Raw genomic sequence first — 22479 nt, forward strand, 5'->3', positions numbered from 1 at the left:
TTTAAATAAACTCGGCTCGTTTACACTACGGCTCGATAAGGCTCGACGAGCCTAACGAGCTTCACATGTGAGGCTCGAGCTCGATAAGGCTAGGCTCGTTTCGAGCTTTTTCTCGAGCCGGTCTCGAGTAGCTCGTGAGCCGCTCGGCTCGTTTGCAGCCCTAGGTTTCGGTACCGGTACCCACTTTTTGGCATTTTCGGTATCGGTACCAGTTCGGTACGGTACCGGTAAAATACCGAATTTTACCTTCGAATACCGGTACCGTACTGTACCGTACCAAATATTTCGGTACCGGTACCCAGTTTTAACGAATTTCGATACCCGTATTTTCGGTACTGGTACCACGCTCATCTCTACTAAAAATAACGGGAAAAGAGGTGAAAAAGTAGAGTAGAAACATATATATAAATTAAAACATATGTACATAAATACACGTAGGCAGATAACCTAAATTATTTGAAATCTAAGCCCATAAAACATAGCAAAAAACACAACCGTACCCTTCCCTTAAACAACCTTAACCACTACATTTCTACGAACTCCTATCATAGACCATAATGGTGCAACTCTATCAAATCCTGCCTAATCCGCTCATCCCATATCAGTTTGGGTCTTTCTCTAAATCCCAAATAAAACTTTTAAATCCCAAATTCAAATTCAGGAGACTACTTACAACCATCCAGTTTGCATCAAGTCAAAGCTCTAACCATATCAAGTCATCAAAGGCAAACAACCGAAATAAGATAAGCTCCTAACACAAGCTACTGAAACTCTGTAAGGTGGATTCAAGTTACGAAACTCAAAAAGAGGGGTCCTTCCCACTCATCCGACAACCAATTGAATTAAAACTAAAAAAACAGAGATCATTGCATATGAAGAAATGGGCTTTAACGGGATGATCGGTGAAACACCCGGGATGTGTTCCATCCGGTACCACTTGGCCACGCCACCCAAACTTACGCTACCAAAAGTGATTTCTCCCCCATACCGTGTGCTCTAAACAACACAATTTCAAGAACATGCATCATACCAAATAAAACCTCCAAATCCGAAAATTTAAATTCAGGAAACAAAATAAAACCATCCAATCTGCATCAAGTCAAAGCTTTAACCTTATTAAGTCAACAAAGGCAAAGAAATGAAAAGTCATAAGCCCGCATAAACTATGGCATGGAGTCATTAATCCAGTCACCATAAATCCCATTGATCTTTTTAGGAACCTTCCACGCGTTCCTGCTTGGAATGGGTCCCTGTGTTGCACTTGACATCTGCCTAGAACCACCTGCATCAGCAGCAGGTGCAGTTACAGCATGACCTGCCGACGGCCCAGATGGTGTGGGCCGTGCGGGAAGGTTTTGAACAATGGCCCGTTGGTGCACCTCTCCACCACCGTGTCGTTGCAGTTCTGTCAAAAAGAAGCATTAGTGTCAATAGATACAAAAGTAGGACCCACATAAATAGGGACTCATCGTCAAGCATCTTCATATACATGGGTGGAAAGTGGAAACTGTGGCCTGTTTACTTATAATTTATAAATGGGTCAATGTGGTGGTTGCGTTTTTATCTCAAATGAGTCAAACTAGAATAAAAATATTGGTGAAAGTCACCCAAAATTTATCATTAATTAATTTATACAACCTCAAAGATCATTTTTTTTCAAAGATATATATTATTATATTAGGAATATTGCTTTCATAATCAAACTCAACACATTCAAATGTAAACTATTAGTGAACACAAAAATGTTTTGGGGTCAACCCAACATGACCCACCCATTTGTCACATGTACTAATATGACCCTTCAACCCGAACCCATGTTTTATCAACCCGACATACCCATTTTACAAACAACCAACAACAACCATACCCAGTAAATCCCACACACAGCAAGCTATTTGTAGGGTCTGGGGAGGGTGGGATGTAAGCAAACCTTACCTCCATCCACAGTGGCGATGCTTGAATTTTTTGGCCGGGGGGGCGAAAACGTATATACCAAAAAATTTCTATAGAACCGGGGGGCGAAAACGTATATACCCACAAATTTCTATACGAAAACTACATATATAACACTACTGAGCGAAAAATTTGGGGGGGCGGGCGCCCCTCCCCGCCCCTCTTATCCTTCGCCCCTATCCATCCATGGGATAGAAAGGCTGCTTCCAAAGAGACCCCCCGACTCCAAACAGAAAACAGAGAAACACGCAAACTAACTAGATAGACATAAAAGGGGGGATGAAAGGGTAGCATACTAAAAACACGGACATGTATAATATGATGCACAACATATCAACACGCACAGTCACAAACACATGTAGAAAACCCCTAAACTGTATGAACATCTAAGTTCCTAAACCACAGTTAAGGCTCATCTTGAGCATGTCCATAAAGCTGGACTTGGGCATAAACATATGTTCTCAACAAATTTGGCATCTCCAAATGTTAGATTTGATCATTCAACGCGTTGTGAAACAAGGTTTCTAAGGCCGAGTACTCTCCGAGTAGTCGCTACAAGGTAGGCTGCCGAGGCGACTTTCTTTGACTCCGCCTTATTACTCGGAATCGGTCAAACGCGGTCAACCTCAGCCAAAATCGTACCTAGTAGGTCAACTCGGGCCGAGTTTGACTTAAAAAATAATAAAACATAATTTCTATGCCTATCGTATTAAAGAATGAATATCATTTTCACATATTTTGTTATAGATATTAGTAAATTTATGTTATTTGATATATATTTAATTTCCAAAAACTAATTTCTTTATAATTTAACATGTCCGAGTACTCCCCGAGTACTCTCCGCCTAGGCCGAGTACTCTCAACTCCCCGGTCGACCGACTAGGGAGCGCCTAGCGACTTTTACAACCATGTATACAACTAACATGAGAATGATTCTCAAGGTGTGATGACCTCAGAGTCTCCTAAGGAAACACATCCACTAAATTATTTCCAAATTAACAATCTTTTATCTAAATCTTAGTCAAGAACTCAAGATAGAATTTCAAACCATCTATGGCTGACAAGTATTATTCAAGCAATTAATTGTGATATCTAGCATAAACATATAAACTGAAAAGACATCAAGGCAATTTAAGATTATTAGTTTATAGTTACTCTATGGAATTAAGATTAAAATGAAGCATACCTGCTTCCCCATGAGCAAAAATGCAATTGCTTCCAAATTGGCAATAACCAGTTTGCTGCCACCTGTTACAAAGCCTTGTTCTCCAAAACAACGGCCTCACAGTGCCAGAAGAAATTGTTTTTGCTACCAGTGGCCGTCGTGCTAATGGTAGCGTTGCTGGTGGTCGTGCTGGCAGTGGTGCTAGTGGTGGCGTTGCTAGCGGCAGTGGTGCTGCCGATCCTCCTACATTCCCAGTTGCTACCACATTCTGATACCCACCACCAGATCCGGGAGCCACAACTACTGCCAAACTTTCTCGGACTTTCGCATTCTTATCGTGAATATGAATGCAGTTATCCCCAAATGGACAGCCCGCTTCGGTGTAAAATTGCTTGCAGTGTCGGAATTTGTAAGACCCGTCGTTCACAAAGCTAGAAGGCCCAAACGTTGAAATTTGAGATGGTTCACTTACCACAGCCACATTCCCACCATAAGTCAAGTTAGAAACAGCCGCACCAGATCGCCCCCCGTCCTGATTATCAGCTTCATTTCCACCGATGATGTGAATGACATTTCCACCATCTCGATGGTTACTCATTTTGGTGGCGGCGGAAACCCTCAGGATATCTTTAACACTAAAAGAAGTAAGGGAAACCCTAGAAGAAACGGCTATATATAGGCAGTACAGCTCCAAAAACGACGTCGCAGAACTAATTTATTGTTACTTATCAAAAATGAAAAAAAGGCTAAGATCCGAGTAAACAAAAAAAAAACTGTCTTAGATATTTGATTAATCATTTAGATAAATGCAGATAGAAAATCCAAACATCTGTAGAACCTGCGAATCTGTGATATCTTTAACTGCAACGTTAAAATCCTGCACAAAAGAGGTACTACAACAAAGGAATAATACAGAGTAGATACAACCCAAGAATGGAAATCTTGAGAATAATACAACTTTTGTCACTGGAAAAGATCTAGGTAACTATATACTGTAATTCAAAGAACTAAGAGCATTTAATTACACTGGAAATAGATGATTACCCATGAAAACAGTTATTATCTAATGAATATAATCAAACTAATGTATGGCAACTGGGATTAAAGAACTAAGAGTAGTTATGACCTTGGTTTAAAAAAGCGTGAAGCGCACAAAAGCGACAAGGTCTAAAATCAAAGCGCGAAGCGCAAATCGAAAAAGCGGCGGGCTTTTCGTACGTGAGGCGCAAGGTGCTTATATTATATTATATATATATATATATATCCTATAGGCTTTTAGCATCCCTTACCCAAAATATAGTGATAAATAAGGTTTATATATGATTTAATGTATAAATCACTTAGGGTATGTTTGGCAAAAGTAGCTGGTGGCTGGAAGCTGGTGGCGGGAAGCTGGTAGGCTGGTAGCTGTAGCATTTTAGATATATTTGGTGTTTGGTAGAGTAGCTGGAGCTTTTAATAAAATGTATAAAATGACCAAAATGGACATAACTAAAAATTTAGAAAGTTGGTGCATTAAAAAGTTCCTTATTTTTAGTGGTTAAAATAGTCATTTTTTCCCTAAAAGCTTGTAGCTCCTTCTAAATGCTACTAGTAGTAGCGTTCAACCAAAAGCTTAAAGCTCCTAACCTAAAAGCTTAAAGCTTAAAGCTCCTTCAACCAAACAAGACTTTTTATTGAGTAGGAGCTTTTTCTTAAAAGCTTAAAGCTAGAAGCTCCTAAAAGCTCCATGCCAAACATATAATGTATAACCATTTTTAGCTACATGTATAACCCTTTAAAGCAGAAAAACACCTTCTGTACAAAAAGCACGCGCCTCAGTCGGATTTTTTCGGAAAAAGCTCGCTTTTTGTACAGAGCTCGCCTTATGTCACACAAGGCGCAACTCTTTGAGCCTAGGGTCGCTTTGCGCTTAAGCGCGCTTTTTTAAACCAAGGTTATGACATTGAGAAAAAAGGAAATTAACAAAGAAAGCAGCTAATATAGAATGTATGTGGTAAAGATAAGGCAAAGACTCAGATTAAACCCAAAAGTTAAGATTTTGGAACATATGTCACCTCAATCAAGTGGGTTTTGTCAACATGTTGCTGTTTTACACGAAAAGAGTGAGAAAGGGAAAGTATTGTAATGAAGGAACAAAGGATTACAAATTACATGTTAACTGAAACATCGATCCCTGAAAACATATTGGGTTGTTTATCATTCATTTATGTCAAAGTTTTGTAACACCATGTCTGGACCCCTAAACATAGTACAGCTTGGCAAGGAAGACAAGAAAACACACACTCCTTCCTATCTCACAAGACAACCAAGATCTCCTATGAACACATCAGCCAACTCCAAAGCACTGCTTCAATAGTTTCACCATCTGCTAAATGTTCTATGGCTCTATGCAAGCTCTTCATAACTATGCTTAAGATTCTACAAAGGTCTGGAACCAAACCCTCCCAAAGGGTTCAACTGAACCAGATTTACAGTGTACAAATAAGTTTATAAAAATCGTTTCACTCATCAACAACACTCAAATAGATGCAAATAGAAAAACTGAAAATTAAGAGTATTACCGACATTTGACTGTGGATTTAGAAAAATGCAAATAGATGGAGAACCTATAATATCTTTAACTGCAACATTTAAATCCTACACATAAGATGTACTGCAACAAAAAAACAATACACCCATTTACAAAATCCAGAGTAGATACATCCCAAGGATGGAAATCTTGAGAATAAAACAATCTGTCACTGGAAAAGATAATCTGATAAATATAGCAGGTGCATGCAACATTACTGTAATCCAAAGAACTATAGGCATTTATTATAATACTACACTGGAAAAGGAAGATTATCCCATGAAAACAGTTATTATCCAATGAATCTGGTAAAACTGCAACTTGGATTAAAGAACTAAGAGTAGTTATGACACTGACCAAGAGGCTTGTTTGTAATAGATAAGCAGTTACAAATAAGTCAGTAACTGATGTGGTTATTCTGCTGACTATAAACAATCTCTGATGTGCTTACCTTTGTAATAAAGTGAATACAAATACAATTCTCTCAATATTCTCTTCTTACAACTTTATCATGGCATTAGAGTTCACACGGTGTTTCAAAATAAGAAAAACCACTAAAAGCAGTGCTACGACCGCTATATGGGTTTCAAAATAGCGGTCCAATAGCGGGATTTAGCACCGCTAATAGCGGGACCGCTATGGGTTCGTACGTCCGCTAAGCGCAATAGCAGTGCTATAGCACGCTATTGACTGCATAGTTCACACCTTGATCCATGGCTAAAACCGTGACTCTGAGCCTAGGCAAGTGTGAACCAACGAAATCATAAGTTCATAACTATAGTTTAGAAAATAGTTCATGAATCACTTTTCAACATATCAACCATAATGTATGTACAGTAGTGGGAGCTGTCCCCTAAAAAATAAGGGTTGAGTTATCCTACACAGTCTCTTAAATCTAGAAAGTATACAAAGACGATTGCAAAATATAACACAATGCCAAGAGAAAAAGACACGATAAATCGCAAAAAAAAAGCCACAACGACGGAAAAAAAAAACACAATGCCAAATAAAAATAAAAACACAATGAATATTCTGAAACAAAAATTCTAAAATCTGCGAACTAAAAATCCAAAATCCAAAACTTAAAAATAATTTTAGGAGACTATGTATTTGAACCCAACCCTTATAAATAATTAAGCTTAGAATCGGTTTCCTGCATAAAAAAACAGGGGAAAAAGAAGAAAGGGTCATTGTGCCTAAGTCATTTTCAAACCAATACACAGTGGTTTATATTTATATGAGGTTTTCAGATCTGTAAGAGGCAATAAGTAGTGATATACCATTAAGGGGCGGTAGAAATTACATAAAGAAATCAGGAAATACCACCGGAACATCTTTGCCGTCGCCGGTGAAGCGCCGACTGTTTCCGTCATCTTCGCCGTTGGCGGTTTCCTCCACCTGCATAGTGTTTTTTTCTCAAGTTGGAAGTCTATGTTGATAAAAACCAGAGTAAATTGTCATTTTACTCCCCGAGGTTTGCTCAAATTTGTTATTTTAGTCTGAATAGTTTATTTTTTTTCCTCTGAGTCCCTGACTTTTCTCTTTTGTTGCCATTTTGATCACATTACCTAACTCCATTCAAAAACCTCATTTTTAACCAGGGGTATTTTGAGGATTTTCAATTTAAATCTTTCAAATTGTTATTTTAATCCATTCTTTTTTTATATTGAAAAAATAAAAGAAAAATATGTAAATTGAAAATCCTTAAAATACCCCTGGTTAAAAATGAGGTTTTTAGATGGAGTTAGGTAATGTGATCAAAATGGAAACAAAAGGGAAAAGTCAGGGACCTAGAGGAGAAAAAACTATTTGGACTAAAATGACAAATTTGGACAAACTTCAGGGACTAAAATGACAATCTACTCTAAAAATAAAAGGTTAAATAAATGAAGGGTTGGGCACATAACAAAACCGGACCGACCGTACTTTAACCCGAACTTACTCGAGACCCGAGAATACACGTAAACAGGAACCGAGGACCAAACAGATATTGTGTTCGGGTTTGGTGCTTCGGGTAGAGAGTAAAACCGAGACCGGGGTGGGATGAGTAAGCTTCTGAGTTAGGCTTCGGCGTCTCTGTTAATCTGTTTCACACACAACGTGTTTTCTACCCTCAATGTGCCCGTCAAATTTGATTCTCTTCTTTCTTCCGTTCTTCATACTTCATCCTAAACACAAAGCGAACAATTGTAGTGTATTTTTTTATATTTTTAAAAGAGTAGAATAAAAAGATAAGAGTAAACTGCAATTTGCGTCCCTGAAGATATTGGTGCCTAAGCCTTAAAACAGTAAACCCGTTAACACCAAATTGTGATTTTGATTACATCTAAATCATGTAAGAACCCCAAGTTTTATGATTTTAAACCGGGTGTGAACCTTGTTGCAAATCATTGTTTTAAACCAAATTCTAAGTTTTGTAATCGTAGTTAAAATTGTTTTCGTAACTAATGACAAAACGTTGGATAAATTGAACACCTTTTCAATCAACAAACAAAGAGAATACATTGCAAGCTTCATAAGTTATAATTCATAAACAACCAAGTTTTTACACGGACAACGGACCCTTCGTGGATTTCGACACCCTCATTGCCACTTGCTATTATGTTGTGGTAATAAGTAGGGGTGTGCATGTTCGGTTCAGTTTTTGGGCAAAATCAAAACTGAAACCGAAATATCGGTTTTCGGTAATTGAAAACCGTTCAGTTTCATTTTTTTCGGTTTTTACACCGATTCGGTTCGGTTTTTCAATTTTAGAAACAAAAGTATATAAGATTTAAAAATAAAAAGTATAATTTAAAAATTAAGAATCTTTCTTATATGGTTACATTTAAGTTATTATACTTATTCTTTTTAACTAATAATGTTCACATAAACCTAACCATTCTAATCTATTTGTATGTTTCTTAAAAGTTTTTGTTAGGATATTTTATTTTATAATTTATTTAACTTTAAGTTTGGTTATTTGTTGCAGGCAAGAAATAATCTCAATTATAAATAAACATATTAATGTTTTTATTATAAATACTTAATATTCAAGAATAAAACTAATACTTTCTAATAGCATGGGTTAAACACTTAAACAGCTTAAACATAAAATATATATTTTTTTCGTTTTGGTTCGGCTTGGTTTTTTGGGTTATTGAAAATGGTTATCCGAAAACCGAACCGAAATTTTCGGTTATTAAAAATCTAAAAATCGAACCGTCGGTTTTTGTTTTGGTTCAGTTTTGTCGGTTATTTCAGTTACGGTTCGGTTATTTCAGTTTTCTGCTCGCCCTAGTAATAAGGACTCTGTAAATTTATCTTTGACTAAACCGCGACACTAGGGATTATGTGAAAATGTAAAGATTATGGATGTTTGTAGAGTTTGAAAGAAGAAAATAGTATTTTTGAATGATGGAGGGAAATTAGATGTGTTAATTGACTGGGAGCGCTTAAGAATGTGTTTTTAACAAGAGAATTGGCCTGTAATATTCCCAACTACACGTCATTGGCCATTGTTGTGACAACTCGTATTTCAGAACCCATCTTTGTGTTTAATGTAACGTATGTGGACCCTATGTGATTATATGAACTATGATGATTAATGAGATATGTGTTATTATGTTATGTGAATATGTGTTGTGCATGTATGTATGTAATAGGACCACATAAAATGAACCGATCGCACAACAACAAACCCGATCGCACAAGTCCATTCGGTTTACATCTATTGTACTCGAAACCCAAAAGGGCAGCCCATGTATGGGTTCGGCCCACTCCTTTTTGCGTATACTATCACCTAAGATAGGGTTTTGTTTCTCATTAGTTGCAAACCTCCCAACACACACAAACCCTATTTTTTTTCCTTCTCTCTAGAAGCCGACGGCGAACACCCCCATCTCTCTCGAAGCTTTTGATTCGGATCATCCTCTTCTCTAATCGGTTAGTGTTTGTGTTTACCGATTACATGTTTGATGATGTTGTGATGTGTGTGCTATAATAATCTTGCATGATGATCTAGGGTTCTTGTTAGCATGATTGATTATGATGTTAATTCTTAGTGTTCATGAAATCGGCTCGTATGTGTATATTGGAATATGTTCATATTAATCGGATTTGCATACTATAGATCCAGATCCGAGTGCTTGATAATCGGCTGTTGTGATTTAATTGTCGAGGTGGTTGTATGATGGTTAGGGTTTGCTTATTGATACAAAAGTTCATAAATTTGATGATCCGGATTGAATGGTTGAATGTTGTTCATGTCTATGATATTAGGGTTCATATGAATTAAAGGGCAATTGCTTTGTTTGATCGAGAATTTGCATGATCTAAAACTGATTGGTTGTTGATTGATAATTCCCTAAATGGAAACCACGAAACTGATTGCAAGATTTTAGAAACAATTAAACTGATCGCACAAGTTACTTAGTCGCACAAGTGCCAGACGCACAAGTGCAGTCGCACAAGCTGGGTACAGTCACTTTAAGCACCGTGTACCATCAGCTTATGCATGATCGCACAAGACCTTGTGGATCGCACAAGGCAGTGCCGATCGCACAAGGCTTTGGCCACACACAAACAATCGGACTGTTGGGCCTTAAAGCCCAATATCCACTCGCACAACCCAACCGGATCGCACAAGTCGTCCGGATCGTACAAGACTAATTGGATCGCACAATTTAATTTTCGGTTAACTGTTGGGCCGTGTATATGTTTGGACTGTCTATATTAAATGGGTCGGGTATCTTTGGGCTCCAACGGGTGAATCGCACAAGGTTGTTGGACTTGTGCGAGCCCAATCCTTTGAATCGCACAAGCATGCATATATTATGTGTTTGACTGTAAACGTGTTACCATGATCAATACGTGTACATAACCTGTTAATTCCGTGAAAACATATGTGCATTACTTGAAACCAAAACCTAACTTGTATGGTAACCATGTTAGGACGTGGTTGACCACTTATAACTCAAGTAACCTTTATGTGTATCTGCCGAGCAAACCAAGGTGAGTTCACACTTCCAAGGCATGGGATTTCCCGGTGGGTTGGGAATGGGATTGATAGCTATGATAGACTTGTACGTTCACCACAACTAGACTACTTACCACTGTCCTCGGGTTGTGAAGGGCACTTACGTAAAACCTATGTAAACTCATGCATACTACTGTCCTCGGGTTAAGAAGGGCACTTACGTAAAACCTACGTAAATCTTACACGTACTACTGTCCTCGGGTTAAGAAGGGCACTTACGTAAAACCTACGTAAACTTCGTACACACCTCTGTTCTCGGATTGGAAAGAACACTTACGTAAAACCTACGTAAACTCATACTGGTACAACTAGTCTAGTGCATACGACATGGGAAGCCCCCACTAACGGAACATACATTCGGATTAGTTAATAACACATAGTTACAACTGTCTTAGAAATATACCATTAAGGGGCGGTAGAAATTACAAGAAGAAATCACGAAATACCACCGGAACATCTTTGCCGTCGCCGGTGAAGCGCCGACTGTTTCCGTCATCTTCGCCGTTGGCGGTTTCCTCCACCTGCATAGTGTTTTTTCTCAAGTTGGAAGTCTCTGTTAATAAAAATTAGAGTAAATTGCCATTTTAGTCCTTAAGGTTTGCACAAATTTATCATTTTAGTCTAAATAGTTTTTTTTCTCCTCTGGTTCTTGACTTTTCCCGTTTATTGTCATTTTGATCACATTGCCTAACTCCATTCAAAAACCTCATTTTTAACCATGGAAATTTTGAGGATTTTCAATTTAGATCTTTCAAATTGTTATTTTGATCCATTCTTTTTTATATTGAAAAAATAAAAGAAAAATGTTATTTTGATCCCTTCTCCATCAAACCCCCTCTCTTTCTCTCTCTATCTTCACCTGAAGTTGATAAGAAGAAGCAGACACGTCAATTGGCTCTTAAAAAACGTCTTGATGATGCTCGAATGCCTTCACCTGAAGTTGCAGAAGTCGAGCCTGATGTCGGAACCATAGGAGTTCTGGCTGAATTTGAACAACCTCTTGATGAGGGTCAGAAGTTTTCACCCGAAGATACAGAAGTCGGGTTCCATACAGGTGCTGACACCTTAAGAGTTCAATCTGAAATCAAACAACCTTATGATAATGTTCTATGCTCACCTCAAGTTGTGGAAGTCCAACCCAATCCAGATGGTGACATCGTAGTAGTTGGATCTGAAAGTTTTAAAGAAGTAACGGTAGATAATGTTGAGAATGTACCTGGTGATGTAGTTTCAGGTGTATCTCGTGTACATAATCAGAATGAGGAGGTTAATGTGGGATCTGGAATATTTAGTGAAGCTGAAAATTTGGAGAAATCAGTTTAGGAGAATCTTTCCTCAGGAAATGATGTTTATGTCGAGTGTGATGACGTTATTTGTAACACCCCGTGTTACCGAATGTCAAAGTCAAAGTCAAAGTCAAAGTCAAGTTTGACTTCTTTGACTGTAATTAGTCTATTCTATTTTTATTGTTTGTATTATGTGGAGTAAGTGTTGTTAATCAAAGTAATCGAACGAATCGAATGTTTAATCGACGCGAAACGTTTTACGACTGTGAATAGTAGGAAGTAACAATGCGATAAAGTCAATCAATCAATAATCAAGCTAATCGAACCATCAATCGAACTCGAAACTCGAATTATGCGAATTTGGTGTTATATTACATGTGTGTGTGCCTTACGTGTTACCTGTGCATGCTTACTTTATGTTATGTGTGGCAATCAATCGAATCGAAACTCGAAACTCAATCGAACTCAATCGAAATCGAATTATGATGAATGATAGCGAAAAGTTAGTGTGAGATATAGATGCTTGTATGTAGATATAGTGGTTGGGATTAAAAGTAATTTGAATAGGAAACTCTATCGCATTCGTGACGTCTTCAATCGGAATCGAAATATCAGAAATCGTCGCACCAAACACTCAAAGCAGGCTGTGGATCGATCAGGCTCCTAGCCGATCGAACAACCCAGCCGATCGGACGCACTGTCCGATCGAGCAGGTTGTCCGATCGGGATGCCTGGCCGATCGGCCAGCTCTTTCCCCTTTTGGAAGCCTATAAATAGGCCTGTCATTGTAATTCTTTCCACTTTTGGAAACCTTCTGACCGACCAGCTCGTGTTCTTCACTATTTCTCAGATTTCCCTCAATCCCGGTAAGATTTCATCCTAAATCTTGTACTTTCTTGATCTATGCACACTCCTACACCTTTCTATCTTTCAAATCTTGATTTCTAACCGTGAAATCATCAAGATCTAAGTGTTCTAGGATGATGTCATCATGGTGTTCTTCAAGAACTTCATGTTTTGGCCTCAATCCACCAAGAATCACTTGGATCTAGCCGATTTCCACAGAAACAAACTAAGATCTATCACAGGTCTGAACATTTACATGGTGTGAAGGATTGAAAGAAGGATTTCCAACTTTCTTTTAACTCTTTTACACTCAATGCCTTCAAACAGGTAGAAATGGAGCTTGAGCCAACTGACTAATCATTCTAATGGTTATGTGGTTCAAGATTCGGATTCTATCTACGAGGTTCACCGATTTCGGGTTAAACGTTAAACTACCGTTCCGAACCGTTCACCGGCCGGACTTGGGTGATTCCTGTCCGAGCAGGGGAAACAAGTAAGAACGAATGAGCAATGGTTCAGCTCATTGTCAAAATACATCGATATAACGTTAAACAATCAGAACAGCCAAGTGTTAAACGAACAGGCCGACCAGGTCAGAATGCTGACCGATCGAACAGGCTGTTCGAATGAACAGCCCAACCGATCGGACATGTCAGCCGATCGACCAGGCCAGCCGATCGGCTAGCACATGGCCCCACACTTTAACAATTTCATGAAGTATAGTATTGAACGAAGTGATGTTCGATCGAACGACTGTTTGGTAACATTACTCTTCGAATCATGAGATACTATGCTTCAACCCTTAATCGATTTTCAACTCGTTCAACGTAATGGAGTGCCACCCGATCGAACATGTTGTCCGATCAGGTGACATCCCACTGAGGACCCATTCTGAAGTACCTAACCGATCGGTTAAGCCGGCCGATCGAACAGGCCGTTCGATCGATCGACCTGAAAGGTAAGGACACTTCAGTGTTCTCAAATACTACAACGAAAACTTCAAAAGGACAAGCCATCATACACAAACACATCCTACTCAAAGGAAGAAACAATCCACACGAACAGTCCAACCGATCGAGCCTACCGGCCGATCGAATAGGCTGTCCGAACGGGCTGTCCAACCGATCGAGCCTACCGGCCGATCGAACAGGCTGTCCGAATGGACTGTCCAACCGAACGAACAACCCGTTCGATCGAACCTACAGTTCGATCGACCAGGCTGTTCGACCCATCATCACTTGTTCCATTTAACGCGTTACTCATCGTTATGCTATCGAACTATTCAGGCTAACCCTACTCTCAAGCGCTCCCTTCAATCCATCAATCAATCGTTGTGAGTATACTCGAACCCTTTTTGCTTTAGCACTTTTGGGTGTTACATACGTTACTTATCTAAAATTACAATCGAACACACTACTCAATTATTTAAACGCTAACCGTTCTGCATGTATTACGTGACTAAATGAATGCTTGTTGTTATGTTTACACATGGAATGTTGTCTACCTGCCTTAACGACGTAGTACTATAGTTCGGACTCAGCACCCGTTCACACGGGGGTTGTTAAGGACAATTACTTGCATGGATTACGGTGGTAATCATGTATTGCGACTGTCTCGGACAGTCAACCCGCAGTCATTGGTATCGATAAATCCATGTCGATAATTAACATGCTTCGTTTTCCTCTGTGTACGTCCTGGTTATGCGTAAACTATCTCGAACTCTATATGCTATTATCAAACTTGTATGCTCACCTTTACATTTTATGTATTGACTTTATTTTAACGTATGTGACAGGCAATTAGGATGCTTATCTGCTAGGAAGGCGAGCTTAGAATAAGTGTCTAGAGCATAGTTGTCTGTAGATCTTGCAGATCAAGTCTCTAGAGGCATTTAAACAATTATATTATTTATATTTGAATCTGAGTTGTCGAAACAGGAACATTTGACTAGTTGTTATCTGTAATAATTTGTTTTACTATTTGGGATACGGTATGGGACGTATTAATTAAACTAAATAGTAATGATAGTTGTTGTGGAAACTTCTGGACAATCTGTTTCGCTCAATGTCATGCCCCGATGATTCCGCCATCGGTTGGGTGTGACATTATTTCTAACCAGAAGTCCCGTCTGCATGTGTTTGGCAATCAAGATGGTTGTTGTAGTGTGGCCAAAGAGTTTGAAACTGGTTCAGAACTGTCAAATGCTAATAAGACTCTTGAGTTGAAGGTATGTATATATATATATATATATATATATATATAGAGAGAGAGAGAGAGTAGGTTTGATGAAAAAGGGGAGGGTAGGGGTGAGTCCCATTAATTAGACATTTTTCTTTTATTTTTTCAATATAAAAAAGAATGGATCAAAATGAAAATTTGAAAGATTTAAAAAATCCTCAAAATACCTCTGGCTAAAAATGGGGTTTTTAGATGGAGTTAGGTAATGTGATCAAAATGGCAACAAAATGGAAAAGTCAGGGGCCCAGAGAAGAAAAAACAAACTATTTGGACTAAAATGACAAATTTGGACAAACCTCAGGGACTAAAATGGCAATTTACTCTAAAAAATAAAAGGTTAAATAAATGAAGGGTTGCGCACACAACAAAACCGGACCGACCGGACTTTAACCCGAACGTACCGATACCCGAGAATACACGTAAACAAAAACCGAGGACCAAACAACTATTCGGTTCTGGTATTGGTTGTGTTCGGGTTTGGTGCTTCGGGTAGAGAGTAAAAACCGAGATTGGGGTGAGGTGGGATGAGTAAGCTTCTGAGTTTGGCTTCGGCGTCTCTGTTAGTCTGTTTCACACACAACGTGTTCTCTACCCTCAATGTGCCCGTCGAATTTGATTCTCTTCTTTCTTTCGTTCTTCATACTTCATCCTAAACACAAAGCAAACAATTGTAGTGTATTTTGCTTTAAAACAGTAAACCCGTTAACACCAAATTGTGATTTTGATTACATCTAAATCGTGTAGAACCCCAAGTTTTATGATTTTAAACCGGGTGTGAACCTTACTGCAAATCATTGTTTTAAACCAAATTCTAAGTTTTGTAATCGTAGTAAAAATTGTTTTCTTAACTAGTGACAAAACGTTGGATAAATCGAACACCTTTTTAATCAACAAACAAAGAGAATAAATAGCAAGATTCATAAGTTACAATTCATAATCAACCAAGTTTTTACACGGACCAGGGACCCTTCGTGGATTTCGACCTTGCTATTAGGTTGTGGTAATAAGTAGGGGTGTGCACGGTTCGGTTAGGGGTGTGCACGGTTCGGTTCGGTTTTTGGACAAAACCAAAACTGAAATTGAAATGTCGGTTTTCGGTAATTGAAAACCGTTCGGTTTCAGATTTTTTCGGTTTTTACACCGATTCGGTTCGGTTTTTCGATTTTAGAAACAAAAGTATGTAAGAATTAAAAATAAAAAGTATGATTTAAAAATTAAGAATCTTTCTTATATGGTTACATTTAAGTTATTATACTTATCCTTTTTAACTAATAATTTTCTTATAAACCTAACCATTCTAATCTATTTTTATGTTAAAAGTTTTTATTAGGACATTTTCTTTTACAATTTATTTAATTTTAAGTTTTGTTATTTGTTGTAGGCAAGAAATAATCTCAATTATAAATAAACATATTAATGTTTTTATTATAAATACTTAATATTCAAGAATAAAACTAATACTTTCTAATAGCATGGGTTAAACACTTAAACAACTTAAACATAAAATATATATTTTTTTCGTTTTGGTTCGGCTTGGTTTTTTGGGTTATTGAAAATGGTTATCCGAAAACCGAACCGAAATTTTTGGTTATTAAAAATCTGAAAATCGAACCGTCGGTTTTTGTTTCGGTTCGGTTTTGTCAGTTATTTCAGTTACGGTTCGGTTATTTTAGTTTTCTGCTCACCCCTAGTAATAAGGACTCTATAAATTTATCTTTGACTAAACCGGGACACAAGGGATTATGTGAAAATGTAAAGATTATGATGTTTGCAGAGTTTGAAAGAAAAAAATAGTATTTTTGAATGATGGAGGGAAATTAGATGTATTAGTTGACTGGGAGCGCTTAAGAATGTGTTTTTAACAAGGGAATTGACCTGTAATAATCCCAACTACACGCCATTGGCCATTGCCAGTCACACCTTTGAATATTATCCATGACAGTCCCACCTTTCACATATTTTTCCTCCACCGGTCTTCAGTTAAAAAAACTTAACGGAGTTAAGTTTTTTTCCGAATTACAAACTGACGTATTTGGGCTTTTGATCAGAACGAGGATACGAGTCTATTGATGTAAAACTTACCTCGAAACGGTGCACCAAACGACTTGATTTTTGTTAATTGGAAGTTTAAACACCCGAATTGAAGCACCGTTTTCATCGCTTGGAGCACAATTTCAAGGTAAGTTTTACATCATTCGACTCGTATCCTCGTTCTGATCAAATACCCTAAAACGTCAGTTTGAAATTTCAGAAGAAAACTTAACTCTATTAAGTTTTTTAACTGAGGACCGGTGGAGGAAAAATAAGTAAAGGGTGGGACCGACATGGGGAATATTCAAAGATGAAACTGACAATGGCCAATGACGTCTAGTTAAAATTATTACAGGTCAATTACCGTTTTTAACAATTGAGTTAAGATGTTCTAAACATATTAGAACTTTTATTTTTTCATAGGTACGTGATGACTAATTTCTAGGCTTTATAGCATATTAAAAATCAACGGAGATATTTTGTTAATGTTAGATGTGATATTTGTTGAAAAAATACATAATGTTGAAAAAAATACATAATAATTGCATATATTGACTAAAGAAACATGCACAAATTAGTTAAGTGGCCCTTTAATAAAAGGAAGAGGAAGTAACGTTGCATAAACGCTAAGCAATTAAAAAATAATTCATGATCACTCCTTCCTACAATTCTGTAAACAAATAACGTTGCACAATATATTGATCACTCCATCCTAAACGAAACATAAGCTTTGTCAATCTTGTCTAGCGTGATGGTCTGGGAATCTCCTAAAGATGCCATGCCGTGGGTGGGCTTGTATACTGCGATAGCATCTTTAATATGCACTCTTGCAATGACCGTTGATGTCGTCCAAGCCTTTTGGAAATGGAAGCTTTGGTTTCCAAACGTATATTTTTCACTCTCAATGCATCTACCATCACGCTTATTGCCATAGCGATGAAGCTACCAATGGATCTTACTACAGACACCGACGACATTGAAGTTTATGGCGCAAAGTTCAGTGGTATTGGTTTCTTGATAACCATGCTAGCCAATTTTCTCCCTTCATTAGGGCTTATGGATGACAAGGAGCTTCTAATGAACATTGCAGCCTTGGGTATTCTCGTAATCACCATTATTGTAAATATATGTATCCAAACTTTTACTGAGGTGCGTTTATTTCCCTTCGCAAGAATTCCTTTAATAATATTTCCTCTTCTATGGCCATTTTCCGTAGCTTTGACAATTTCACAAACTAGAAAACAGTTAGAACACCGGTACAATGAGTCACGAGCATTGATTTCAAGTAACGAAGAAAAAAACTTTTCCTCCAAAGAACTCGAACGTTATGTTAAAAGGCATTGGATAATTGCGGAAACTCGTAACCCCCAATTTGTAGTTGCTTGCTCGCCTGTTTCTTCTTGTTATGGGGTTATATGCGTATTCCTTGCTTTGATTTCAAGCCTAGCATTTGTAAAATCGATAAAAGGCATGCGGTATAATTGGTTTGGTACTTCAGATTACAAGTGGTCGCTCAAGATAGTTTTTCTCGTGCAAGCTTTTGGGATTGTGGTAGGTAGTATTGCACCAATCTTTAGATGTTTCACATACGTTGGTCATTACAATCGCTCCATGAAATGGAGCAAGAATAATTTAAATGTGTTTCGAGTCGAAGAACATTGGATGCAAAGGCTTCAGCAGTGGAAGCGTACCCATGTTCATTCACATATCCCAGGACGGCGTTGCAAAATCATTTTCCAAAGCATAAAAAACACCTTTCTAAACTTTTGTATAATATATCATATTGTGGTATTGGTTGTATGCAAAACAATATGCCTTGTTCCGAGAACTTTTGTGATCTTACTCTCTTGCTGTTGGTATTTTTTCAAGTCCTTTTTGAAAAGGTTTAAGAAGAACGAAAACACGTCTAATATCAATGAGAGCTCGGAAATAGAAGAATATACTAGGTATGCTATACAAATTGATGAAGATGAGAGACTTTCAAATAGATTATTAAGAAATACACTCCATTCGATAACTAAACTCATTAACGCATCTGAAGAGAAAGAACCGCACAATCTTATAATGCTTCTGGAGAAATCCATAGGATTCAATGGAGTAGTAGAGTTTGACAATAACGAAGTCCCATCTTTATATCCGGAAGAAATTCGCGTTTGTTGGAGCCTTGTACTAGTAACATTGACAACAATTGCCATTGCGCTTCCTAACATTGGAAATGATTATTTCAAGCGGTTGCTTTCTGGCTTGAAGGAAGGACTCCAAATCGTAAGTCATATAGAAGAATGTTTGTATGTAGATGTTGACTCAATAAAGGCAAGAAAAGCAGCCATGTGCGTGTGGACAGAAGTTGAAATATACCACACATGGCTAAAAATCCATCTTCGAAAGAAGGCTTGTAAAGAAAATACATCAAAGGAAATTCTTAAATGGTTGGGTGACGAAGCTGCAAAAATTGTGATCCAATTTAAGAGTAGCAAAAAAACAAGTATAGATCAATCACCTAATAAACTTATACTTGCAGGCGCCATGTACAAAATCAGTCAGACAATATTGTTGTACTGTCATGGGAAAGAAAATTGGCCAAATAATGAAGAACTTCTTGAATGGATATCAACTATAACTGCAGATGTATTAGCCGCTTGCTTTACCAACTTACCACATGTTATAAAACTGAACTGTCATCACCATGCAATTGAGAAAAGGGGAGACGACATCCAGAATGCAGCTCAACTTCTTGGTAAATCCAAAAAGATCCTTAAAATCCTTGAAGCGCGTCAACTTCCAGACATAGATCGAGAATCTATGGTATACATTGATAAGTGGCGTGTACTACCTAAGAGTCAACTACCCAACAATGTTCCACGTTCTTCAAGCTTTAGCGAATCACTCATAGTATCTACTATATAACAAGTGTGCATATTTTTGTGAAATATCTACTAGTAACAAATTTGCATGTATTGATATAGTATATAGGTCTTATTTGGTGGAGCAGTTGTAAACTGTGAGAAAACTAGTTATTGAGATAAATGTCAATTCACTAGTATCTTGATTTTTGATTAAAATAATAGCTTTGAAAATGCACATCCAGACACCTCTAAGCATTCACATTCTATCCATCAAAATATGTGTGTGTGTGTGTGGGGGGGGGGGGGTGTTATATTATAAAGGGTATAAAAAGTGGTTGTGAGTGGAGAAGAGAGAAAATGTTACTGTTCATCTTTATATTTGAGGGGACACTGTTCACTCACTATAATTTTTTTAATATATATTGAAAGTGGTTGTGAGTGAAGGAGAGAGAAAAATGTAATGATAATATTATTTAATTGAAAAGGAGAGAGAAAAAGTATTTGTTTTTAGTGAAAATATATTGATATAGGAGTTGTTTTTTAGTGGAATGTATGTATAATTTGATGGATTGGATATGCTAAAGCACTGTTGTTTGATTATGTACTACAGTTTTAGTGATTTACAACCTCATAGGCATGTACTTGTATCAAGAGTGATGAATTGAAAGTGACGCTTGGGGAATTCGAGCAAGTGGCAGAGGGGAAGGCGTATAAGGAGCTGGTGAAGGATGTTGCACCAAGAAGAGATTAGTTTTTTAGCTAAGATGATAACGGGTCACGCTCTCAAAGTGTACATAAATCTCTAAACCGCTTTATCAAAAAGATTCTAGTTTTTGTAATACATTTTCTTTAACGAAAGTTAACAAGGTGACTGTTGTTCATTAAATTCGAAAAAAGGTTAAAAAGTCGTTTTGTCCATTTTGTCACCTCTGGTAATAACAGAACAGATAACTTAAATAGCAGACATTGTGGGGGTAAAGTCATATTTATTTGACCTTTGTGCTTTTGAACAAAAATTCTTAACAAACCATGGAAATTGCTGTTTGACCACTGTATCTCTGGGCACGTTTTATCCAGCGAATCTTACTTTTTGGTCGACGCACATGGCGGCTTGATGAACGCTCATTAGGGACCGAGGTCTAGCTATTTACACATTATGTGCATCTAACATTGATCTTGAACTTTGTCAGGTCTACATGTTGCACTTACAATGTTTACAGGCACTGTTGTACACAAACACATGATACCGCTAATAAATAATAATACATAAAAATGTTTCACCTTGTTTGATTTTCAGCATATGCTGTTGGAGGCATCCTCGGATTGATTGTGTGGGCATGCTTGTAGAAACACTTCTTTTTACCATAAAAATATCCAGCCAACATCATAACACAACAATCACAACTTCTGAGTTAAAGAAGAATCAGTAGAGTATGCCTTTAGAGGTAAAAAAATTTGTAGATTTGCAATTCTTTAGAAAAAATCCCCTGTTTTTATATGGTAGTGTATACTGTAAAATACAGTGTCTTTCTTATTTTGATGACAATAAAAAAAATAAATATATGATACAAAATGCTAAATATATTTAATCATACTCTTATATCTTACATTCCCCAATCCCCAATCATCATCATAAGGAGAGGGGGGTGGTTCACTAGTGATAGAATTTATCACTCACAAGCACCAATCAAGTTCCGCCATGTCATCGACCATTTTTCCATCACTCACAACCTTTTTTAGTGGGGGTGGTCATCACTCATCACCACACCCAACAATTTCCCCCAACCAACAATTCCACCCACAAAACCAAACCATCACGGCGTTAATTTTTCCACGCGTTATACTTTAGAAAATGCCATCACGCGTTAATTATATGGCGGCGGTGGGAACAATCTGGCCATCACGCGTTATACGAAAGTATAACGTGACCGCCCCGGGAAGCCTAACCAATAGTGCCCAAAAGATTAAATTGTTGATGAATATTAAGAAATATGGACCGTTGAAAGTTAAAGAACTTAAGAACAGAAGTCATACACTGGATGCATGGAACGACTGTAAGTATCATATTTTGATCCATTTGACCTATTTGGTCAAACTTTTACCTTTATAATCAATACATGATGATGTCTAACATGGCTCTGAAGTAATTCACGAGTCTCAAGACATATGGTTGTTCAAGGGTTTAAAATATGAAAGATATAATTTTTGAATAAGAATTTTGTTGAAAGCGTTTGAACAAGTTGAAACACACTTCTCTAAGGTTATGTACAAATTCATGTTCTATTGAATTAAATGAAAGAACATTTTCTTTTTTTTTATCAAAGTGTAAAACGGTATATTTATTTATAAAACCGTGTGGACAGCAGTTATAACTTAGAAAATCACACACACAAATGTCAGGTTAGAAAATGTAAATGATTATATTAGCAGTTTTTGGGTATGTAAAAGAATATGGTTGTGACTTTGTGTGAATCTTGCCACTAACTGTGTGATTTCAATAAATTTCTCTATGACCTATGAGGCAT

General features: G+C 37.4%; 2 protein-coding genes across 3 annotated transcripts; one reads left to right on the forward strand and one right to left on the reverse strand.

Moving 5' to 3' along the window:
* Positions 1–1009: 1009 nt before the first annotated feature.
* Positions 1010–11246, reverse strand: LOC110930254 (zinc finger CCCH domain-containing protein 56). Of its 2 annotated transcripts, XM_035987634.1 has the most exons (4): positions 11111–11246; positions 5063–6843; positions 3140–4244; positions 1010–1405 (listed from the first exon to the last, which is right to left on the reverse strand). In XM_035987634.1, the coding sequence occupies exons 3-4, from the start codon at positions 3714–3716 to the stop codon at positions 1164–1166; spliced, it is 819 nt and encodes a 272-aa protein (XP_035843527.1). In that variant the 5' UTR covers positions 3717–4244; positions 5063–6843; positions 11111–11246; the 3' UTR covers positions 1010–1163. The 2 variants fall into 2 exon arrangements, with proteins under 2 accessions (XP_035843527.1, XP_022029223.1); XM_022173531.2 differs by lacking the exon at positions 11111–11246 and having other exon boundaries at positions 5063–7105.
* A 6726-nt stretch (positions 11247–17972) lies between these two features.
* LOC118490542 lies at positions 17973–20705 on the forward strand. The gene is made up of 3 exons (XM_035988237.1): positions 17973–18212; positions 18978–19913; positions 20589–20705. Exons 1-3 carry the CDS (start codon positions 17973–17975, stop codon positions 20703–20705), a joined length of 1293 nt encoding a protein of 430 aa, XP_035844130.1.
* Positions 20706–22479: the final 1774 nt, after the last annotated feature.

This window comes from Helianthus annuus, chromosome 3 (genome assembly GCF_002127325.2).
Source record: "Helianthus annuus cultivar XRQ/B chromosome 3, HanXRQr2.0-SUNRISE, whole genome shotgun sequence".
Classification (NCBI taxonomy): Eukaryota; Viridiplantae; Streptophyta; class Magnoliopsida; order Asterales; family Asteraceae; genus Helianthus; species Helianthus annuus.

Coding starts and splice junctions, on each gene's coding strand:
- LOC110930254 (XM_035987634.1), bottom strand. CDS start 3,716: ATGAGTAACCATCGAGATGGTGGAAATGTCATTCACATCATCGGTGGA. Junction 1,406..3,139: donor TTTTGCTCATGGGGAAGCAG/GTATGCTTCATT, acceptor TCTTTTTGACAG/AACTGCAACGACACGGTGGT.
- LOC118490542 (XM_035988237.1), top strand. CDS start 17,973: ATGGAAGCTTTGGTTTCCAAACGTATATTTTTCACTCTCAATGCATCT. Junction 18,213..18,977: donor TTGCAGCCTTGGGTATTCTC/GTAATCACCATT, acceptor TATTTTTTCAAG/TCCTTTTTGAAAAGGTTTAA. Junction 19,914..20,588: donor ACATAGATCGAGAATCTATG/GTATACATTGAT, acceptor ACAACCTCATAG/GCATGTACTTGTATCAAGAG.